The sequence below is a fragment of the Nothoprocta perdicaria genome, unplaced genomic scaffold (genome assembly GCF_003342845.1).
Source record: "Nothoprocta perdicaria isolate Ctin4 unplaced genomic scaffold, notPer1 scaffold_177, whole genome shotgun sequence".
In the NCBI taxonomy this organism is placed as follows: Eukaryota; Metazoa; Chordata; class Aves; order Tinamiformes; family Tinamidae; genus Nothoprocta; species Nothoprocta perdicaria.
In genome coordinates this window covers 1,573,805-1,596,888 of record NW_020454949.1, presented here as the reverse complement: position 1 = coordinate 1,596,888, position 23,084 = coordinate 1,573,805, and the positions used below count along the sequence as shown (strand labels likewise).

General features: G+C 45.2%; 1 protein-coding gene across 1 annotated transcript in view; it reads right to left on the bottom strand.

The window, feature by feature from the left end:
• ARHGEF4 (Rho guanine nucleotide exchange factor 4) overlaps positions 1 to 23,084 on the bottom strand; it is a 96,836-nt gene that overhangs the window by 32,645 nt on the left and 41,107 nt on the right. Inside the window, exon 4 of the mRNA XM_026036349.1 lies at positions 810 to 949. Within this exon, the coding sequence (XP_025892134.1) occupies positions 810 to 949 (140 nt within the window). The remainder of the gene's footprint in view (positions 1 to 809; positions 950 to 23,084) is intronic.

Genomic DNA, 23,084 nt, shown 5'->3' with positions numbered 1-23,084 from the left:
CTTCTTTGTTTATCTGAAAGCTCTTTCTTTCAAGAAGGCTAGGAATAACGCAGTTACCATAGTTTCCTTACTCGCACCAGTAAAATGCAAGTGAGAAAACAATAAAGCCAGAACAAGACTACTCACAAAATTTGACTAGATGATTGGACCTTCGCCTTATATTCCTCTTAGGACTACTACTGAAAAAGCTTAAGACTAACAAATACTCAGATTTTGGTCCATCAATGAAGCTCAAAATAAGGCTGATTCACAGCTCTTTGACATATTTTGATTCAAAAGCTTAAGATGTTTACATTTACAATCTCTACCTCAGCAATATTTCACTGTACTCTTTTGTTGCAGGAAGTGTTTGGGCAGGGAAAGCACTTTGCTAATGCTTAGTGAAGCTAAGTGATGGATTAATTACTCACAGAAACCGTCTGACAAATTAAATGGCATACAGCCTGTTGGTACAATGTTGTTGGCCTCTGAATACTCAGACATCTATGAAACAGGCCAAAAATAATCTTTTTGATTCAAGTCAGCTGGCCAGGAAAGGCCAGGGATGCATGAGAGACRATATTTACTAATTACACCTGTTTTGGACATATCATTTGCTTTCTTGATTAAAAGTTATATTATGGAATTTTACTTACGTAAAATGAATCGTTAAGAAAAAAAAAAACGTGCTCAATGATAACTAACGATGAAAGGGAACAAATACAACACGGTGACAGCTGAAGGCCCAAGCACTTTGCCCTTGGCAGTTTTGCCCTGGCCCTCTCTTATGGCTCTAAAACAAAATGCAAAAAGGAAAGGGCCAGCAGTACCTCATTGATGGCGAGCTGCTCTCCGCCGCCGCCGGCGTGGCCGTAGCGGTGGTTGGAGCTCCGGAAGTCCTCGTACAGATCCTCCTCGCTTCCAACGTCGTCTGTGAGGGCCGACTTATCCAGCGCCCCATCGGCGAGCACTGCAACAGCAAGAACAGCCCCAGTGGGAAAGACTGCAAAAGCCTCTCGGTTGCGAGAGCTTGCGGGTGGGAGACTTGTAGTACAGGACACTGAGGGAACTATACAAGCGACTTCAGCAAACTGCAGAGGCAACATTTTTCAGAGCTTTTTTTTTGGCTTGGTGTTCGTTAAGATTAGTGTTTACATCTTTATGTAGAAAGTAAAGTTTGATTTAAAAGAAAAAATAACAACTGCTCTATGTCACAAAGAAAAGATCAAGAAAGAATGGGAAAACAGACGCTGGCAAAATGCACAGGGCAGAGACAAGTCGGACAGGATCTGTCACAGCACTGCCATGTTGACAGGAAACACAACAATGGAACAGTTCATGCCACCAATTACAGCCCTGGGGATTATGAGGTACCAAAATCCCAAGAGACCAGGGAAGCCTTCACCTTGTGTTAAAAACATTTGCCTACCTCTTTTTCCACATATTCAGTATATTATTTAAGAGTCCGTTTTGTTGAGGCCATTCTGCCCAGCACAGCACCAAATGTGCCCCAGATAATCAGGGCCTAGCAACCTGAGCTAGAACAAGCACCCATAGGTCAGGCATAGGCTGAGAGAGATTAAAAGTAGCTTTTATACTCCTTGCATGGGAGAAAATGGCACTTTAGCTGCTTCACAGGCAGGAAGCTGAATGAACGGACTGTTCATTCTTCCCATTCTCTTATATGCTACTGAGTATAAACTTTGTTTGCAAAATCTGTGAAAAATGCTAATGACTAAGAAAACATCTACTGAGACATTTATTGAGCTCTGCAACTGCTAAGACAACAGTTTCCATGACAAGGAGGTGGGCTTTGCGCAAGATGGATGTGCATGAGCTGAACGGAGCCAGCGCCATGGGGACAAGCACAGCGCCGGGAGCGGCAGCGGAGCTCATCGTCCCCGTGCAACGTCCTCGACAAGGCTGGAGTGCTAAGACCGAGTGAAGACAGAGATGGCAGCACTTCTAGGGACACTCACACTGTCACACTTGAACGTGGTCGCACATTCCAAATCTGCATAARCAACTGTGGAATAGGTGCTTTTATTTAAAGCATTGAGCTTGATATTGCACAGCATGGACGGGTGAACGCTGGCCACAGCCTGGGGATCCCCAAGCCCACTCCTGTGCCCTCATTTTATTCTTGAGCACAAGYGCATATTGCTCAGACTAATTTTTACCTGTAAAGTAAAAGTGTGCGAGGGCTTTATTAGGTTATTACCTAAAAACAAAGCTCCCTACCGATGCAGAATGAAGTCCCCTCAGAGCCCTACACAACAGGACCTGCAGTGACAATCCTTTCCTCATGTGCAATACTTTGTGAAGGCTGCATCACTAGATTATTTCGAACAAGGTGAGGCRAAGCCTCACTGTAGCATTTATTAGCACAATGCAGTTACTTGACATCAAGATCACTGGAGCATGTGCCGATTTTGAATTAAATATTTGAATGTTTATGCTTTAAATTCAATAAATATGTGCAAGATGGCAAAGATGTATTGCTTATCTATACCTGAAATTCAATATTAATGGCAGTTCAGGACACGAGGAGAGCACAAGCTTCTGATTAAAGCAGAATTTTTGGTGGAAGCGTTTAGCTGCCCAGGCAGCCAGCACTAAGCGACATTTGACAAGAACTCAAGTATCTCCATAGCTTTGTCATGACACATCAGGTCATTATAAAGAAGTTCTCTAGCAAATACATGCCAGTAGTACACATTGAGTAAATAGCAGTTCTGAAGCTAAGGCTTAGGAGGTTTTATGTAAAATTGAGTAAATAGCTGGTGTGCCACCTATATTATCATTTTATGCAGAGTGATCATGGTCTGCATAGAAATCCTTTTAAATGAGCATTAAAACATCACTTTTTCGCTCATATGCAGTCTAAAAAACAACTGTCTGTTATTAACAAACAACTTTTGATACAACAGCAAAAACAARTAAGAAAATATTTCCAAGAACATAAATGTTCTTTGAGCTGGAAGTAGACAGTTGCTTAATATAAAACTTTCTTTGAATTCCTTTCATCATGTTGCTTTCCCTTACATTATGCAGAACTTCATTGCTTTTGTCTTATGCACCTTTTCCTGCTTTTTTTTTTTTTCACTATTAAAGTAATTTTCAGCTTGAAGAATGCTCAGTGACATTCTTAAAGCTTCTGTGTCTCCCGCCCCCAACATTCTTCCAGTTGTTCCAGTCTGTGCTTAGATGAAAAAGCACAGACTCCAGGGACATATTTACCTATATTACTAAAATGCTTTATACCTCTGCTAAGTGCCCTGAAAGCTGTTTGCTTTTACCAGAGACCTGTTTTTCTTCTCTGATCTTACCAACCTCATCAATTTTTCTGCAATCACAAGAACTGCTTCTGCAACTTGGATTAGTTTTCCCAGCTTAAAAAACAAGCAAGCAGACAAAAAAAAAAAGGCAAACATAAAAGAGCATCRTCATGGATATATTTCACCAAAAATGCAATCTGTAATTATGCTGAAGTTCTCAGTCCTCAGGAAGTATGGGCCAACATAGCTTTATTCCCGATTTTCCCCAGATAACTAGTATTCCAAGGAAAAGGAAAGCTAAGGAAAGCTAAGAATTTGCTCAGAAGCAGCTAACAGGGGAGGCATGATTATGAATAAATAAAACAGCAGGCTGAGCTGGTGACCCAATGCACTAGAAAACCATCAAGGAAGTAGCAGGATGAAGGCTTTTAATGTAGGTAATGACTCAACACACACACCACAAACTAGGTCAAGTAGAAAAGAAGCCAGCACTACACACACARTCTTTTAAGACAAGATAGCAGAGATTGCTGAAACAGTCAATCTGCTGCCTTCCCCCTTTCCCAATCGCATGGTGGCATTTGGAAAGGCTACGATTAAGCTGCACAGGCAGCCAAGCTGGCCTCAATGTCCTGATCACCCCCCCAACAAATGCTCGTTTCCATTTAACACCGAACCCACTCTTACGGCCACCACTGCCCTTTCCACATCTCTACAAAGCCACTAACCTAACCTGTCCTCGGCAATCAGAGAGCAGCAGAGAACGACCTTCTGTCAAAAATAACACCAAGCCGCCAACTACATCCAATTAGCTTAAGCAGATCCCTCCTTGTTTTACACGGCTGTMCTGATAAATTTTGCCAAATATGACAACAAATCCCATGCACAGGGACACGTGGAGCAGGAGTCATCAGCGTTTAGTCCTGCCACCCTCCGTGCAYGCATCACCTCTGCATTCGGCTGTAGCGAGTCCAAGCCCAGGCTGAGGTTTATGTCAGAAGAAGACAACAACAAATGGATATTCCATATACAATTAGGGATGGGGGAGACCCACACACCTCATACAGGCATCCACCCAGCCTGTGGCTCGCCCTCATGCTGTCCTGCAGACGTGGGGCTGCAGGGGCACGAGGCTGGCGGGGACCTGGCCGTGCTCTGTTGCATCCCCTCCTCGCTGAGGCACAACACGGCTCTGCGGGCTGCTCCCAGGGCGTGGGGCTCTCCACCTCGTCCGCAAAGCCCTCAGATGTGAAACTGCAGCAGCTCCGCGCGGCCCTGGGGTGAGAGACTGGCCTCGATGGGCGCCTGCAGTGCAGAGCGGGGCTCGGAGCTGCTGTCTCCCTGGCGCCCGCCACCCGTGTCCTGCACGTGGGCAGGTCCGCACAGCCCCTGCAGGGCTGGAAAAGCCTCTTCCTCTCTGGAGCAGGCACAGGGCAGCTGTGTGCTGTGTTTGACCCGTGACTAATGGAGAATGGGCCAAAAGCAGCTCCCCTGACATTCTGGGTATCCATTTTCACTTGACATACAGCCTACAGCTTTTAGGGGCAAGGCTGGACAGAAAGCAGGGTGATTGCATACTGTTTTGAAGGCCAAAAACATCCACAATTTATTAGGAGCACATAACAAGAATATGACTTCTGGGTATTGGAAGCAGATCTTTTTCCAGAGGGCTTTTTCAGTACCACATCCACACATTTAATTTGCCTTTATGTAGCATCTACWTTTAAAATAACACACTGAAATAACAGTAGGAGGCTGATTTACACTCACAGAGCAAATTAATTCAGAGCTAACGACATCATTCCCTCTGCCTCACTGAGCAGAGACGGCCGCGGTTTTGTGCAGTGCCCAGAGGAAAGCGGCTGGGGAAGGGCCAGTCCAGGGGGCCAAACAAGAGGGGACAAGGGGACCAAAACCAGGACATGGAGCCAGTGCGAGCAGCCCCCTACATCCTTCTCTGCCCTCCTCTGCCCTGGTGTCCCACAGAAACAGCTGCCTTGGGGGTTGCTGCAGCCCCCATCCGTTCTGCTCCGAGTCACGTGCATCATTCATCAGCGGCTTCATCCATCGCGGTCCCGGTGCAGCTGCCATAGCAAAACCTATCCGAGTGATGTCATCCCAGTTCTGCTCCATCGGCATCATTCCCGCTCTGTACGCTGCGGATGGACCCTCTCGCATCACTCGGCTTATAGCTGTGGGCTGTTTTAGCAGGAAGAGCCAAGTTGGAGGGTGCAGGGGCGGATTAAAGACATGGGAAGAATCACCACTTAATGTTAGCTTAACGAAGCAAAACCCAAGAACAAGCAAAACCTCTCGCAGGGAAGGGCTTTGTGAGGACACTTCCAAGCAGATGAGACTGTGCACAGTGAATCTCTGAGGAAARGAGAACAGAGCGTAGGGAGAGGTAGAAAACATTTAAGTGGAGAAGACAGGTTATTCTCCCCTTCCTTGTCCCTTCTCCCCACAAATCTAAAAAGCAAATTTTAAAGACAAATAAAAGACAAATTTAAGGGAAAGGACTTAATATATCCAAACAGAATGAGCATTTCCGTGTGCCACCACCAACAGGCTCGCTGTGGTGAATGAGAGCAGTYAGCACACCTGCACACCACGAGCACGCAGTCCCTGAAGGAGCAGCAGAGCCCCGCGCGCCGCGAGGCTGCCGGCTGCATCGCCCGCGGGACGTTCCGCGGCAGGGACGGGGCGACTCGCCCACTCAGGGCTCCAGGGATTTTAAATCCCGCTTAGAATCCAAATGACTGGCAGCAAGGCTTTAGGGGCGCGCGCTGGCTCGGGRGCGCAGGCGGTGCTGCGCCACCGACTCCCTCGTCTGCGCTGTCCGGCTCCCTTCTGCGTCTTGCCCCTGTGCACGTGCATCAAGGAGAGCTGCCCCCGGCCCCCTCCCCATTTGGTGACTTATTACAAGCGAGAAAGGAGAGGGGGAAAACTTTAACCAGAAGGGAAGAGTGGAAATGACAAAGAAAACAGGAAATAGCATTCAAGTTCTTTCTTGGAGCCAAAGGCTGTGCTGGAAAGCACCTGGGCTGCACCACGTACGAACTGCTCGCTCGCYGGCCAAGCTCCAGTCGGAGCTCCTGTCCTGGCAAGGGGCAGGCACGTCCTCCTCCTCCTCAGCATATCTGTTGTTTATTTGCTCACGTTCATCCCTACCCACCTGTCTGCTCTCCTTTTGCAGACAGCAGTCTTCGGAAAAGTTCTTTATGTCTGGACTCTGTACACAGTGGGACTAATTTTAATTTAGGGATTAAACACTACCACAACCAAAACACCCAATCAAACGTAGCATCCAAACCAGCAGTCAGATCTCCTCCTTTCTGCACCCCAGCCTTACGCTGTAGGTATCCTCAGGAGGAGGTACAGCCTGGGATATCTACATGTCACTTAGTGTCCCATCAGCAGCTCTTATCCACRGAGGTAGCTGCTATTTAAAGAAGTGGCCTGGGGAAAAAGTAAAGTAGATGAACGCATTCATCCTGACTTTCAGGCTCCTCTGTGGAAGGCTAAAATGCTCACTGTCTTGTTTCTAAAGGGTAACTAAAGAAATATTGACATTCAAAATGCATATTGCATTTTTAACTGTTGACTTAATTCTGCTTTAAAGCAAAATCAAAACCAAACTCTTCCCCTTTGGCAAGGGGAGAAGTTGCCCCTCTACATCCTGATCCACAACTAGCCCTGGAAGAAGATTTGACACAACATATTCGTTAAGCAGAGAATGATCAGAGACAACTCCCATCAGCAGGGATCTCATGTGAGTTTTCAGCTCATCTGCAAAGTCGAAAATACTATGTCCATGTCTAACCATCCATTCTTACCAAAACAGTAACAACAACTGAGGAAATTAAAGCAAACGAGCCAGGAAATCAGAACAATAGTTATTTACAGTAGGCAACACCTATTTCAGCAAACCAATGAAGTAAAAGCGACATCAAAGAATGTTAGTGCAGCTGACAAGCCTGATAAACATAAATTTGAAAGGCCTTGGCAAATAAGATTTTGGATATTTTSTTTATCTCTCTGCAGGAAAGCATCTGCTCCAGCTGTTCTGAACCTTACTATGCCCATCCCCGAAGTGGGAAGCCCCGCAGCCCAGCAAAACGAGACACACCATTTCCTTAAAGCTCAGTCCCACAGACGCTCCTACGTGCTCCGCGCACGTGCCTGGAAGCGCGTTGGGGGCATCRCTCCCACTCAATGCCTTTGGCTTCTCTCAGCTCTGGCTTGCAGGGACCTATGCAAGCAGTCTGTGGGCGCACACAAAGCAGCCACGCTACCTTCACTAACACGAGCCTGCTGTTTTGCCATTAGTAACCTGAGGTCACTTGAACCAAAGCACTGCTTCAAAGTGAGGCAGTCAAATTCTTTGCAAGCTCCATTTTATTTTTTTCCTCCAGGAAAAGAAAACTGGATGTAACCAGCGCTGCAATCACTAAATGGAGACTTTGAATAGCAAATGTACCCACRAGAACTGGTCTTCATCCTACCTCTGCTGCTACTCTCTGGGGATTTATTGGAGTTTTCCTAATGCAGGTGGCTCTTCTCTCCCAAACCTCACACAGCCCGTGTCAAATCAAGTTTCACTGACCCAGCTGCGCTGTTTGCTTCACCCCCTAAAGCAGCTTTCTAGGAGCATAAGCAGGAGTGTGTTAGTAAACCAAACTATCTCACATTCATGCTATCCCAACTCCAGCGGGTTTACATTCCCAGAGCTCCCTCGCGTATATTTTGTCTTTACATCCAGGTACATCCTCAGAAGCCTGAGGCCTTGGTAGCCAGCTCCCTGCTGGAGATTTCGTTACCTAAAGCATACAGTTTTCCTTAGGTTCAAGCCACAGGTGGAAATGAAAGAATTGCACTAGACATTGAGCATTATGCACTGAACTGGAAAGGACTCCTATCAAGAAAAGATAGGGTCATTTTTATATTAAAAAATGTGTTCATCAGGAAGTAAAACAATTCATGCCTGTGTCACCAGCAGCCTTCCAAATACTGCATCCACTCACGACGACTTCCTTGCGGTATTTTTGTGACTATCAACCTCGGAGCATGTGCACACACGGGGACAATAGTTTGCTTTTGCTTCTTCCTTTCAGAATTACAAATAAAGGATTAATCTGTGTTAGAATTGAATGTTAAAAAAACCAAACTTAAAATTCTCCAAAATGCTTTGCCGCAAAGGATTTAACGCAGCAGCTGGGAACGAGGCCCCTCTGGCTGCAGCTCCTGATGGGCTGGATAAGAGGGGCACGGAGCACTGCCAGCAGAGTCAGCACACACAGCCACTTGGCTCCTCYGAACAGCAAGCTGCTTATACACACGTCTGAGGACGGATTTAGGAGGCTAACTTTGGGTACTTAAATTTGAAAAATGTGACCTTTGGGTTTTTTTTTCGGCAGAATTCTGCCTAAAGCTATAAATCTTGGCTTTATCTCGGTGTAGCTATGCAGGCTGACAAGTGGCTTATATCAGTGACCTTGCACCACAGAAGTAATTAAAAGCGAACGCCACGAGAAGACTTTCAATTGCTCCTGTGCATTGATAAGTACGAGTCTCAAGAGGCAGCGGGACTGGGCCCTTGACATTCCTTCAGATGACTGGGCTTCACAGCAGAGCTCCTGGTCTCCTTTGGGGGCAAGTGTTTTCTCATTAAAACATACTGATCAAACCACTTTGTCTTTAGGAAATCCCTCTGTCCCTGCTTATATTTTAATCTCAGTTCTAAGAAAATCCCTTGGATCAAGCTAGCAAACATATCTGCAAAGAAATTGGGAAATCGAGGATTAACGTAGTTTAACCCTAACTGCCCATGAGGGTAAAGGGATCTCTCTTTTTTTTTTTTTTTTTTGCTAGTAGGAGAGGAATATTCTTATGAAATTCTTACAAAATATTCAAGAACTCAAGGATGGACCCCAAATCCTTATGCATTTCATACCATTCATGCTGTTACAGTCACTCACAGTAAAGAGAATCCCAAGATGCAGAATATGATATAGAATTGTATATCAAATTAAAAGAATTAAACTTGAGGTGCTAAACTTTCTGATTGATACATCCTGATAAGTTTTGAAAACTCATGTAAGAATCAGACTTCACGTTCAATAACTTTCCACTCCCCGGAAAATGTGTGAAGGAGGGCACCTTACTAAGAATGTTTCTATTGCATTCATCTCCAGGTCTGAATTACATCCCTACATGTCAGATACAATCGTGCCCTACAGTAAGAAAACCCTTCCAAGGAAGATATTATTCCTTATGGAATACATGAAGTACTGCATTCAAAATCACTCTTTAAAAGGAGAAGGCATCCTGGCAAGGTCACCCTGCTCGGCGTGCCTCTAACAGTTAAATTCATTATTTAGGATGTTTACTGCAGCCTTCAAGAAGGAAATAAGAATAGCAAAATTGTAAAGTTCAGCATTTCAGCAAAATCACGAGCCTGACATGCCAAGTGTGCATTTTTAGCTATGAATTCCAAATGACACATTGCCACTGACAGATCATTAGATACAGCAATGCAGAATATTTTGTAAGCGCTGGAGGTTTGAAAGTTGACCCTCCTYCCTAGCTGAGATTAGGTAGCAAAGGCACATTAATAGCAGTGAAGTAAACGCAATGTTAAGTAATCAAAGATCACTGCTGATCAAAATGACCAATGTATCTTAAAAAAGTAGAGGCAGATGAAGCCTATTCAGCATTCTCATCACTCAGAGAAGATTATACTTCTTCTGACTAATTCATGTAACACAAATGCAGCACTACCTGAATGCCCCAAATCTCGCTTGCAAGAAGTAACATCAACCACCTGGAGCTTTTTTTTTTTTCATTTTCAAATGAAATTCCACAAAGGGGTGGGTGGAGAACCAAGATTTACAAATAAGCAAGTTTACCCAAAGAGAGAAAATTTGCCGCACAGCACAAGCTGGTAGAGGTATATTAGAAAATTTTATGCAATGGAAGAACAACTTTTAAGTGCCTGTGTATTTTGAGTTCATTGATGATATGATGCCCAGAATGAGCGTAAACACAAAAAACTGTCTGTTTAAATTATATTTCTTTGCATTCAAACTGCTGCCTTTTTTTTTTTCACATTCAATGTGAACAGTTGAGTGCAGTAGCATCTTCCTCTATGTTAGGGCATGGCTGTTGTCCCAGTTCTGCAGATACAAAAGATTATTTTTTAATTTTCAACATTGGTGGCATGCCCCAGMTGCAGAAGCCCAACTGCATGATTCTTGAGTGACAGACTATGCAATCCAGGATTATTAAATCAAAGGACAACCCTGAAGCAGCAGTAAAGAGTCCCCCAGGAGATTACTGTCAAGAAAAATAATTTTTTTCTCTTCAAGAGGAAAAATAGCCCCCAAAAACAAACTCCCAGAAGGTTTCCATCCATCCTGGAAAGCCATCTATCCCCGCTTCGACAGTGACCGATGCTCTCAGCACCTAAAACATTTGTTTTATTGGACAAGTACAGCGTGGATGTAAAGGGATCTCCCTCACAATTCAGAGGGAGCAATGCGCTCCGTTTGGAGCAAGGCCGGGAAGGGGGAAAAGGCCGGGACAGGGCGCCCGCCGGCTCCCGCCTCCCGCTCTCCRTGGGAGCTCTGATCCGCACTGCGCTGGGCAGCGGCTCCTTCAGGGGCCGTCGTGCAGCAGAACTCCATCTGTTATCCACGACGTGCACAAATCTCCTTATGACCCTGTTTCCTCATGCGCCAATTGATTACGTTTCTGCTGCCTCCTTCCTTTCATGCACAAATGCAGAGGAGATGATAATAAAYGGGATTTTCTTCTTTTTTTGAAGCCAGCAGGTGCAGCTCTCCTGGAGGCAGGAAACGCTGCCATTCCTAGACTATATTCCTAACGTCTGCTTATCTTCCTGCTCAAAACCTAGCGGATGTCATCAAAGTGCATGAGAACTCGAGCAAGCCCCTTGCCCCCGACAGCCCTTTGCTGTTCACAGAGCCTCACGGGCAGAGGCGCCTGCCGTGCACGTCACCCCAGTCAGCTCCGGCCCACGTTTTTGGAGCTGTACGAGTTCCCCTTACTAACCTCACAGTAAGCTTAAAGGTCTGAGCTCGCTCTTCTCAGCAAACTGCACAGGCTGCCACCTCAAAAACGTCAGGAGCAGAGCACAGCCAGCAGGCGCTCGGGGCTCGTCTTGCTCGCGATACGGTGTGGCATTTCCACACTGATAAAGGCTAAGAATCTCTCAGGGGGAAAGAAAAATGCTCTCCATGTCCTTCTACAATGTACTTCTGCACGGAGACAGAAATTCACAAGCAAGCAGAGAGATTATGAGAAATAGTCTGGCACTGCTGCTCCCAAAAATACTTAGACCCATCGTGATTTGTACCCCCACCCCAAAGCCACTCAGCAGGACTATGTAGGCTCAATATGTTCATTTTTTTCACTTGCATCCTTCACTTGTTCATCACATTTTGCAATGGCTGGGACCAAAAGTACAGGTTATCACTTAAGCAGTGGGCTTGAGTCCCAGCAGCTGAAATGCAGGAATGTTTGGCACTCCAATAGTAGGTTCAGGTATTACTACAGTTGCAGCGACTCTACCACTGCATCTGTATCCTCACTTTTTGACCAACTCCAGCTTAAAGCAGCCATTTAGGAGGCAGAGAGGCTTGTCAGGATGTAATCTTCTGGGAATCAGATTCTGGGACTGATAACAAAGTTCAGGGGGTTGACAAAGAAATCAGCAGGTTTCTTTTCAGTTCCAAACTGGTAAAATCTGCAGAACTGTCCTGGTACGGTGGAGATGCCAGGATGACCTTTTTCTCAATAGAAAGTAAGCAAGAGCAGTTTCTTTTATCAAGGAGAGGGAAGGAAGGGTGCAAGCAGCATTATTTTTTGAGAAGAGCTATCTAAAAAGGACCTTGCTGTATTATTTTTCTGATTGTTATACATGAAACTTGGTGGCTGAGGCTCTTTCATTGCCAGTCATGTAAACTCTTGCTTTCCTTGATGTGATGTGGAAAAATCTGAATAAAGGCAGGCACGTTGCTGAAGAAAAGGAACTCCTGAGCATCACAGTGTTATTTCCAAAAAGAAAAAAAGATCACTAGAACTACATGGTTTTCTACACCAAGACATTTCTACAAACAAGCATCTTCTCTGCTTTTAAGAACTTGAAAATTTTTACTGAGTCTACGTCCATTTCCATCTATGATCCTCTCCTTAACACCCTCATAATTCAAGTTCTTTTCCCCTGCTCAGGAAGGATTCATCTCTCCCACATACCAGCAGGGCAGAATATTTTCTGAACACATAATCAGCACAGTGCAAGTACAAGATAAACCTATCAGGGTATCCCACTCATTTTTCTACTGCAGTTATTCATCTTCTTAAGAAAAAAATCCACTAAAACTATGTATGCTATGTGATATCTGAACTTCGGCAATTCTAAAATTCTTCCTAGTTCACCTATTTTCCCCGTAGGATCAATGGCTAAGGAAGAGAGSATCTTTGACCAAACTACCATCACTGCGGCGATGCCAGGCTTGGACACCTCTCACTTGTTCTCCTGCCCCATTGCTGCCGCTGATGGAGTTTTCTTCTTGCTGTCGCTCACCCCCACATAACCATTCTCCATCTCCCCTGTAGCGGGAGCAGAGAACATGATATGTGCTGTGGAAATAACATATGAGGCCAGATAAATTTCTGCCAAAAAACAATCTGAAATAACCCAAGAATTGTGACAAGCATCTCCAGTCTCTGACTAACGGATGGCACTTATCCAGTGCTAAGGAAACAGTGGACTTCGGCTCCAGAGAACAACTTGTAAATTGTATTCCCAGGCCCCCCAGCCAGGCTGCAATGGCTCTAATTAGAAGGGTGTTGAGAGCCTGCTCTCTTGCTATGGAGTTTGATTTACATTTACTTCAATCTTTGCCCAGTTTTAGCCCTGCWGTGAGAAGACCGACTGTGCAGTTACATGTAGAGATAGAGACAGTGCTCAGCAACGTAGAAACACCCCTTGAGATCACAGGGGAGTCTGGAAGCCTCACTGTCAGTGGGTTAAATATATATATATATATTTTAAAGCAATTATGTACCCATGCGAGAGAGCGAATGGTGTAAGGCAAGAAACTGCAGACCCAGCATTGCTGCTGGAAGACAGTCAGGGCACAAGACAACTCACCCAAAACTGTCCGCATGGGTCAGTGCTCAGCAGTGCCTTAGTGCTGAAAACCTCCCCTGATAACGTTTGGGGTCTGGCCGTTGTCTCCCATGCAGGAATGGATGATGTCAGTCAGAAGGCCAGCTGCTAGCTACATCTAACCTCGCTACGTCTGACTGGTTTTTGATTCTTTTTTGAAAAGAACTAAGACCTCCCACAGAAATGCTCTGCAAGGCTGCATACCGAGCCCTCAAACTCCAAACTCTGTCTCGTCCTCCGACCCTCCCTACATCAGTCAGTTGTTTTGAATTAGCTATGGGGCCATGCAGACATCCCACTCGGCTCTAAAATATTCACAATGCAAATGTCTATGCAACATGTCTTTGGAACCTCTAAAGAGGACTCTAAAGTCATCGCTACCCTTTATAATTGCAAAAAAATGCCTTTAAATACAGTTTTAAGGTGTCTCCTGTCATTCACTACGTAGCTGTGCTCCAACTTTGTAGAAAATATTTAATAAGACTTTCCCTAAAGAGTTTTGGAATGCAACCAGAAGTATTTATTACACAAAAAATAAAACAAAAAGATCAATCAAGGCAATTACGTAAATCATACCTCAGAACATAGATGGCTGTCCAATAGATATTCCAACCCTATTCAGGGAAGACAGGACAGGAAGGGATCTTAGCAGGTCATTTTGCCTGTTCCAAAGCTGAACTCAACTATCATAGCAGCTTCTGGGAAAGACTTGCCCTGACCCAAGATGCTCTTCTAGACCTTCACGCTGGGATCTCACAGCACACCTTTTTACAGTGCTTTGCCTGGTATCCAATCTAAATATTCCTTTCTAAAGAGTTTTTCACCCTCCACTGCTKATATGAGGACCAAATGATTCCCTTCAGCTTTGCAACAGCTTTTCATGTCCTTGAAGATTCATGACTTCCCTCCTTCTCCTTTAAGTTGTCCAACGTTTCCCTGTAGAACATGCTCCCCAGATCAATCCTGCTACTTTCCTCTGGATCCTCTCCAATTGGCCCCACAGCCTCCTTGATCATAGTACCCAAAGGCATACACYAAATATATCCTTTATATAACTACAYATGAACTTAACCTACTAGCGTTTCACACTTAGAACCAGGCATATTTCAGTAATAAGGTTATGAGTTCAAGTCAGTTTTATTTTAAATTGTAGAAAAGATTGATTTAGAGCATTTTAGCCTGGGGTGCTCAGAAAGCAGACAGTCTTCAAAAGCTTAGTCAAAAAATTTGGTTAAATTGAGGGCATCAGGTTTCTGGGCAGTGGACATCGCTCTTTTCATGGAAGTTCAGCTCCGTTCACCAGCAAAGGTGGCAGCAACAGTCACACACCTGCTCTGTAAACCCAGAGCAAACTGTTCTAACACAACCACGGTCCACACTTGGGAAATCCTCCTCCTCACTGTGCCACCCTTGATTGGCATTGAGAACACGGGGCATAACTTCTGGTRCCCCCTTCAGCCTGAATTTGCACGCATTTGTTCTGAGGGCTCTGCTGAACCTGGATCTCTCTCGTTTTCTTTTATTTATTGCAACTCAGTCAGCTCCTGGAAAGGGGCCTGTCAGCTCTCGTTGTGTGCAGCTCAACAGCCTTCAGGAGACACTTGCTGCCAAGCCTTTTACCAAAGTACTGAGCCTCTTGGTGAACAAGCACAGAGAAGTCTTGCAAAGGGTCACACAGCTTGATGGTCTGCTCTGCCTAATCCCAAAGGCCACCCCGAGTATTCCCTTCCCTCCCTTTCAACCTAGGTAACTTCACTATAAATGCGATTGCACTGATAAACATAAACAGCAAAGGATCATTTGTCCAAGCTAATTAACTGCAGCCACAAAACTAACACATAATATTTTCACTAGCAAAGCACAGTCTGCATTTCGTGACATTTTGCTTTCAATTGCAGTCGGTCAAAGTTCCCTCCTCTCTCCTTAGAAACACAGGCCCTGTCAAGTATCTGCTCAGCAGCACCAGTGCCCCAGGTTAAGAAGCTGCAACTTGAYGTGTGCTACAGCAGAGGCTGAGATCAGGACCAACAGCCCAAGAAGTCAGGAGGTCTCAGCCGTGTTCAGAGCACAGGCTTGCTGCACACAGCGGCTCTCCCAGCCCCTGAGAGGAAGAGGGCACGGAAAGCTGTGGGTTGGGAGAACCTGATGCACTGCAGCGGGATCAGCTCCTCGCTGGAGCTGCAGCACAGAGGCAGGGATGCTCTGGGCGGGAGTTGCTGCTGAGCAGAGCACATCCCTGCTGCCTCTTTTCTAGCCGAGGGACACATGGAGCAATGCATGCAGAAAACTTTCATCGTCTGCAGCTCTCAGTGAATTTTGGAGGATTTTAGCACTTAGGTTTGTGCTGAGTGATAATTCAATTTTGCAGGTAACAGGACAGCAACACTGTTGTCTTGCTCCAGGTAGCTGGTGGCTACTGTCTAGCAGATTGTCCTGAGAACAGCAGTTTGCACTTGGAGCACAACTTCTTCTGCTCCAAGCACCATTAAAGAAATTGTTCTGGCCGAGGTGCAGCTTGCCATTTACTGTTCGCATCAATCTGCCTGCTGACTGTGCTCTGATGGGGCACCACGCCAGTGCTGAGACTGGGGACCCCAGGGCCCACATGCTGCCCTTCAAGAGAAGCCACTTGGCCAATGCTGATGGTTGCATATTTGCTTTCAGGAGCAGCTAAGAGTTCAGCTAGGTTCTCACCAAGGTTTTACTCCAGCAATTTCTGCTCCCTTCTATGCTAGGAGAGCATAGGTAGTGCACCCGAACAGGAAACAGCTTTTGGGGTTATATTGCATCTCCTGCACTGTGGCCACCAGTAAAGCCAGGCTACACCAACATGAGAAATGGACCTCTTAGTTAAAATTAGTATCTCAGCTTACAGCATGTCTATCAGGAAGCACAATGTGAAAAGTTCCCAAAGATTTTGGAGTTTTAATTAAAACTCTAAGGAGCAATACCAAGTTAGCCCACAACAGCCTAGCTCTGGGAGCCCAGATATCCCTGTTCCCTGTTCCAGACAGGTTAATTAGTCAGCTATATTAGGCTGTTAATAGTCGTTTCTGACCACAGTGGTACAGCGACCAAGATCTAAAGCACATAGACATATCTGCTCATGCAAAATCACCTTGGAAATCTTTAACGGTGCTATGCTTTGACAAGGGGAAGCTAACTTGAAAGCCTTCTACCAACAGACCTTTCCAGGAGGGAAAAAAAAAAAATCCAACTTCCATTTAAAGTTCCAGTAAAACAGGACACCCTGAAACTGAAGATTTAGTGCCAAAAGTCAAACTGTGAATCATTTCCTTGCTACAGGTGTGTAGAGCACCAGCATGTCACTAGTGACTAGGAGGTCAGCAGCTCAAGTAAGCAGACCCAAATTCACAGGGTGTCCACATCACAGTGTGATGGGATCCGCAGCCCCAGGTACCAAAACGGGATGTCAGCTCTCCTGTTACCTTCTTGCCCAAGTCCAGGGCCACAAATTCAGCTTTACTCTCATTCCCCAATAGCCTTTTAGTGATGTTCACTGTAGGGGGGAGCCCGGGTCGTGAGCCTGAAGAATGTGTTGCTTTACACTTTTCCGACCTTGCTAAGACCAGCACTGTTTTGAAAGCACTCAGGGTTACTACTAGCAAAAGGCACTAAGCTCCAGATTAATTTTCAAAGTAGGAGAGAACACCATTGCTCTGCCTGCTTGGATGATTTAAGCCACGACCACAGGCTGGCTCCCTTCCACATAGTCCTTAGTGGAGAGACAAGTGACCAGCAGCAGAGAACTCGGTCACTTCCTGGAATTGGGGTACTTTAATGTAAAGGCATAAAATCCAGGCAGAGCAGGGCTTGCTGCAATATAATCCCAAAGCTGCTTACAGAGTTCACAAATCAGAACAAAATTATTGCTCTGCTTGTTTGGTTACCACGAATGCACAATAACCTCTTGGATGCCAGTGCCACAGAATGCAAGTTTACCTTGGCACATGAAATGCTTTGAAGGATACAGAGAGATGGTGTCGTTTAAATGAAGTCCTGCAACAAAGCATTACTTTTCAGTCAGTGTTTCTCGTGAGCTGGAAACCGCGTGGCTCCCCCCTTGTTCCAATGACCCTTTGCAGCATGAGGTGCTCAGTACGAGTTTACTGCAACCCCCACTGCAACAGGAGCCTTCTGCAAAGCTTTGAACAGCTCCTTGTGTTACTAGAGTGCGAAGAGACCTCCGAGCAGATCACAGCCCCGTTCTGCTAGGTGGGAGTGCAAAGGGAGACAAACCGAAAGAATTTTCACTTCTGCTGCATCACTAACCCACATATGTTACCACCTGCAATCAAAGTGCTTATAGACAGGAATAGAATAATAATTTCTGCCCAATCTCCAACAGGTAAAATAGCTACTGGAGATCTTCTGTTGGGAGAAAGCCTCACAATAAGATGGCTTTTGTAAACAGGCCTGAAAGCTGATTTGTTTTTGTAATCATCTTATACAACGRCCATCAACCATGACAGCATCCTTGCAGACCATAATGTCCTGAGACATGCAGATAGGACCGACTTGCCTAAGGCTGCTCTTCTACTGCTTGTCAAAATATTAATAAAAATAACTAAGCAAGGCCTTGACTGTATTGCTATCGATTAAGAAAAAAGGCAGCATTACAAGAAGGCAGACCAGAAGAATCACATTTTTATTGATTTGACTGCGGTCTCATCAAGTCAGCGGCAGGACTCACACACATTTTCCAGTTCTACTGTTCAGAGAAAACTCGCCTTTCTAGGGCAGTTTYGCTCCCTGGGCTGCTTTTACTGGAATGATGCTGTGGAATGGCAGGGCTCTGCTGCTACGGCAATACAATATCTGTAATTTATTAAAACTTGCTATTTTTTCTGCACTTTCTCAAGCTCCAGTAGGAAGTTCGAATGGGAGAATGCGAAAGAGAGGCAGTGCAAAGCCCTTGAACTTTAGCTGCGAAAGGATGAAGCAAAGGCTGAGGCTTGCAGCTGCTGGTGGCCCCTTCCTTGCTGTGCATGCCTTGCTTTCTCATAAGCAGAAGTCCAGGATGCCTCTTCGACTGCATGCACAGAAAATAGGTCCGACAGAGCTAGCAAGCTGGGTCACACACTCAGCAGCAATCGCAATGGAGAAACAAAAGAGCAGAGAAGACAACTCCCAGGAATAACCGGTGGGATGGCATCATCACCCATTCCTTCTTTGGAATATCTCTAAAACGAGCTCTTTGCAACTCGGCTTGTCCTTGCAAGCCACCCAACATGGACAACCCACCCAACATGTTGTCCTTATAACCCACCTCCAGACCCCTGTATTCCTCTGCCATTGCTCGGAAATATRGTCATGTTGTCATCAGTCACATCCAGGACGTGCATCCCAAAGCCTGCATGCAGGCAAGCTGCTTCTYGAGCTCCCAAGGACTTTTTCTGGGAAGAACCTGCCCCAACAAGCCTAGAAAAACTTCTTGTAAAAATCTCCTATTTGGCAGGGGCCAAATACCTCCACCCTGGACACATTTGCTTGTTCAGTGCAGATACTGAACATGCACCAGGCTTTCACAAATTGCAGCACAGCAGTCTGTGCTCTGGGGGGGATTTGTTTAGCCATGTCTTGTCTGTGTCCAAACTCAAAGTGTCTTCAGCCCTTAAGACGCCCCTACTCGCCATTATTTAGACTAACTTTTCTTRAAGTAGTTTTTCTGTTATGAACGAGAAAAAATAAAACAGAACAAAGCAAATAGTTCTGAAGAAGCCTTTTCTAGTCTTAATGAAGATGACTGCATGAAAAGACTCAAAGCAATTGTATCAAGAATAACAGAAAAGTGAGGTTTTAATTTAAAAAYAAAAAGTTACCACCATCAAAAAAGAATTTAAAATAGGTTGAATTACACCTTTTCTTTAAAGGATAAAAATTCCTTCAGAATATGATTTTAAGGCTGCGTTAAGGGTGCAAAGATCTAGGCTTGCAGCAGAAGATACCAAGAAAAGGGGTATCCTTGCGATATAAAACTTAAACCTTACACTTGTAATGGAGATATATATATATATATATTCATTACACACATGAATTTGTTAAGAGGTACCCTGTCTCCAGCACTTAAAAAATGACCTACACCTACAAATCAATGGTCTACAAAAGAACCTTAAGAACAGATATCAGAAAGGTCCTCAGTTTGGAGCTTCCTGACAACCATCTTCCTACATAAAGATGATTCTCCGACTGGGAGACCATTACATTTATAGAACCTTTAATATTTATGCCACTGGTAATGCCACGCTCTCTTGGCAAAAAAAGTCCTTTAAATTTCAGCTAAATGTGAAAGATGCCTGAAAGCTAAAGTTCATTAGTAAACTGCAAGTCATAGTTTTTGTCTCATCCAGAAAGCAATTCGTCCACATAGCCTGTCAGTTCCCTAGAACCAGGCTGGTACAGAATACAAATGCAAGTGTATCAGCCACTGAACAGCACAGCCTCTTATTCCTGCTAACGTGGATTTCAAACTATTAAGGAATTCAGTTGTCTACACCAAACCTAAGTAAAAATTACACCCAAGGTTCCAAGAAAATTGCCTAAATGTGACAACTAGTACAAGTGAAAGATTTTAAGCATACTGAGCAAAAATTGCTCCTTTTGAGTCAACCCCAGACACAGTTAGTGACACGCTGACCTCGCCCCAAGGAAACCAGAGATGCTTCGGGAAGGCTGGAATTCAGCTCTCCTCCTGCATGGCTTAAGCTAACACACGGCCTCTTCCATCACCAGATCAGCTCAGTCTCCATAAACACAACAAATCTCAAGGAATGCAAAGAATTAGACAGGACCATTAACATAGAGCCTAGAAGCTCCAAATCTTCTATTTGCCCTTAGCCACAACTGTCAGGAAGGCATGCAAGGCAGGGGCTGCCAGGCACTCTAACCAGACAGCTTAGCTGTTCACAGCACTTCTGGAAGAAATCTGCCCTTTCTGTGCAAATGCAAGAGCTTCTTCAGGGCACAAGGGCCCCTAAGTGATGGCAGCACCAATTAGAGCTTCTCAGTGACRCCTACAAATGCTGGGCCTCTTCTGCTTAGGAACACCTGGCTTGGGAGTCGCTGGTAAGAGAAGGTAAGAGAAGGAGGAACGTTCCCACTTGGAGGGCTCATATTTAAGTACAAACCCTGTGGGGAAACAGCCTGTGGGTCAGGAAAGCTGAGGTTCTTTTCAGCTGCTGGCACGCAGTTCCTAAAGCCTCCAAGTGTCCTTGTTTGAGGAGGTAACTGCTGATGCCCACCTTCAATAGGAAGGAACTATTCACAGTCAAACCAGCAGGCTAGCAACTCAGCAAAACCCTGGTGGTTCTGTATTTTCTTTTAAAAATAAAGATGAACAATTAAAGRCCAAATACTGCTGAAAAAAACAGCAGTGGTGGTCCACAGTGGGAGCAAGCACCYGAACACTACCTTTCCCTAAAGCCAAGAGGAATAACGGAATATCCCAGCGTGACCCATGTGCCTGGCACTACTGTGCATAAGGAGAGCTGTGCSCTGCATGTGACAAAACGCTTCCATATGCCCCTCCGGAATCCCATGCCACCGGCAGAGACCTGCAGGGACAGTTCTGCAACGCTGGCAGAGTCCGAGGGAAGAGATTCATGAAGCTGTCAGGGTATTTTGATACTTTAATATGCCAGGGCCCTGACTTCTTTAAAATGAGTATTTTTACCTACTTTGAACACACTGCAAACTCAATAAGGTGTTACGATTGCATAAGTCTTGTAAGGAAATAGACTTTAGAATTTAATAGAGACGAAAGAAATAAGATCTTACTGTAATTTTATTTCTCCAGACTAAATTGAACTCATCAAAATCCTTTCTACAACCTCTTCATCCACCCAAGAACAAGTTATAGGAAGGGACAACACTCTTGCTTGCACAGCTCTCCTTTAAAATGCCCCAGGTGCAATATTTCTGGCTGACTGGGGGCTCTAACACTGSAATCTTTGTCATGTATTCACGCAAGGTCGTGAGGGACTGCTAGGGCTGTACCATTTGTTCAGGATGGTTCTGCTGCAACCATTTCCTGTGGTGATTCAAATCAAGCAGCTCTTTCTTGCTTCCTTCCAAAGACCCTGAGCAGTTTCGTGCTTCTCCCACCTTTTTAGAGATATGGGCAGGAGAGGAAAGAGCTCCAAATTTCTGTTCATCTCCCTGAAGGCCTTTAACGATTTTTCCCGGACACTTCCAGCTGAGGACCCTTATGYTTTCCTGTACATAGTGCTTGGCTATGACTCCCAGCTGAAGAAGATGAAAACCTCCTCCAGTGCCTGGGGAAGCAAGAGGCTCCTTGGAAGCAYGGAATGGCACGGATGGCTTGCTGACCACCTCCTCAAGCTCCAGGTGGGAGGCAGTGGGAAATGCCATTGTGCCTGGGCTGCTGCGAGACTCCCACTTGCAGACACAGAAACAAGGGCTTTAATCCCCAAGCAACTGAACAATCCCTGTACAACTGAAACAAGGACGAGAGCTTGAGTGCAAGGCTGATAAGCAGCTAGATGACAGACTCATGAACAGATTGCCTGTAGTCTCTCAAAGGGCTAACCGAGGTCTGCATTAAAAACATCCCACATTTTATGTGCAGGCCAAAGAGCATCGAAATACTGCACTGCAAGCTGCACAGCACAAGACATAACTACAGCTAATGCTGGGAACATCACACATACGTGAAGTAACCAGTTCAGAAGTGCACAGCAGAAGGCAATAGCTTATATATAAAAAAAGAAAGAAATAACAGGTGAGGATCTGACAACATATATATATTATATCTCTATATAAATAATAGTCAAAGCTTAGATTTAGGCTGCTACTCTGCATCATTTGTCTAAGACAGTGTTATATTCCTCTATCCACTATTCTGGCTTAAAGAAGAAACATTAGSTTGAGCTTTGGAGCTGCATAGCACTAAGTAAGCCAGGCTCCCCTGAGCTGAGAGCCAGCGGCTGCAGCCAGTGCCCGTGCCAGCCGCAGCCGCGCTCCACCACCGCGCGACAGCACGAGCACCGGGCAAAAGACAAACACAAACACCACCCACATCCCAAGCTAGCAGAGACTTCACGTCTTTAGCTCGGTGGYATCTTTCTCCCCCATGCTGCTGCAARATGAGATATGGTGGCAATGGGTTACAGTTGGAYCTGATGATCTTTRAAGTCTTTTCCAGCCATAATGATTCTATGAAAAAAAATGCCTCATTTTCTGATTTCCCCTGTTGCAGCTGAACTTACAAACTTGTACTGGTCCTACTGGGACACTGCTGAGGTGAAGACATCTTCTATCTATTGCTTCCACAGCTACCTGCCCATGTCTGATACATAGCCCAGCACTGACGCCAGGGCAATCACCTTCGAGCGGCTTTAGGCCACCCTTGTGAAGGAGCTTCTTGCTTTTCTTCCTCTCTCAGGATAGTCATTACCTGTTTGCAAGAATCCTACTGCTGTGTTCTTGARTGGTCAAGGCTGTTGAGAAGACATTGTAATAGTTCAAGAAGTTTAGAGTAGAGATATTTGGGGGACTAGAATCCTTTCCGCAGGAAGGAGCACCCATGACAGCTTTCCAAGTCACTGATACTTCCTTATTTTAGTAAGARTGAGCATCAACTGAATGCTCTC